The following is a 623-nucleotide window of genomic DNA, read 5'->3' on the forward strand; positions in this document are numbered from 1 at the left end:
GGGTCTGCGTGAAGTCGTCCAGCCCCGACACCCCGTCTGTCAGCTGGCCCAGGCCCTCCGTCATGCTGCCCCGTGTGAGGGGGGAAAGGGAGCGTGACTCTCACCAACCCCGCACACCTGGCACCCCCCTTCCCCCAGCAGGTCCTTGCATCCCTTGGGACATTTGGGAGGGTTCTCTCTGGAAAAAGGCTGCGGGATGCTGACTGTCAGGTCCAGTCCGTGTAAATCCAAAAGAAGGGCTGGGAGTGCAGCCCCGATCACGCTGTCCCCGTCACCATGCTCAGCCACGCAAAGCTGGCTGTGTCCCCCGCTTCAGGGACAGCCCAAGTATTTGCTGTGCTGAGGATGAGCACATCAGCCTGCAAACAGGGCAGGAACACCCCCATCCCCTCCCACCCGGCACGACACCCACGAGGTGCACAAGCCCCCTCCCCATCCTCACCTGTACCCGAACGCCCCGTCGTACACCGAGTCGTTCAGGTAGATGACGGTGCCCCCAGGAAGGACGAGCTGCTGCCCGGCCGGAGCGTTGTAGGACACCAGCCCGTCTGCGGGGAGCGGAGGGTGAGCAGAGGGGGCTGCCAGCCCTCCAACGGGACCTGTGTGGGTCAGACGGCCCCCCA

The 623-nt window shown here is 65.0% G+C and overlaps 1 protein-coding gene across 1 annotated transcript in view; it reads right to left on the reverse strand.

Moving 5' to 3' along the window:
* The window catches only part of LOC104514037 (discoidin domain-containing receptor 2-like), a gene marked incomplete at its 5' end in the record, with an annotated part of 8,128 nt that overhangs the window by 4,897 nt on the left and 2,608 nt on the right, over positions 1 to 623 (reverse strand). The window contains 2 exon segments of the mRNA XM_010157573.1: positions 3 to 65; positions 443 to 554. Of these exon segments, the coding sequence (XP_010155875.1) occupies positions 3 to 65; positions 443 to 554 (175 nt within the window).

Source organism: Eurypyga helias, unplaced genomic scaffold (assembly GCF_000690775.1).
Source record: "Eurypyga helias isolate BGI_N326 unplaced genomic scaffold, ASM69077v1 scaffold19958, whole genome shotgun sequence".
Taxonomy (NCBI): domain Eukaryota; kingdom Metazoa; phylum Chordata; class Aves; order Eurypygiformes; family Eurypygidae; genus Eurypyga; species Eurypyga helias.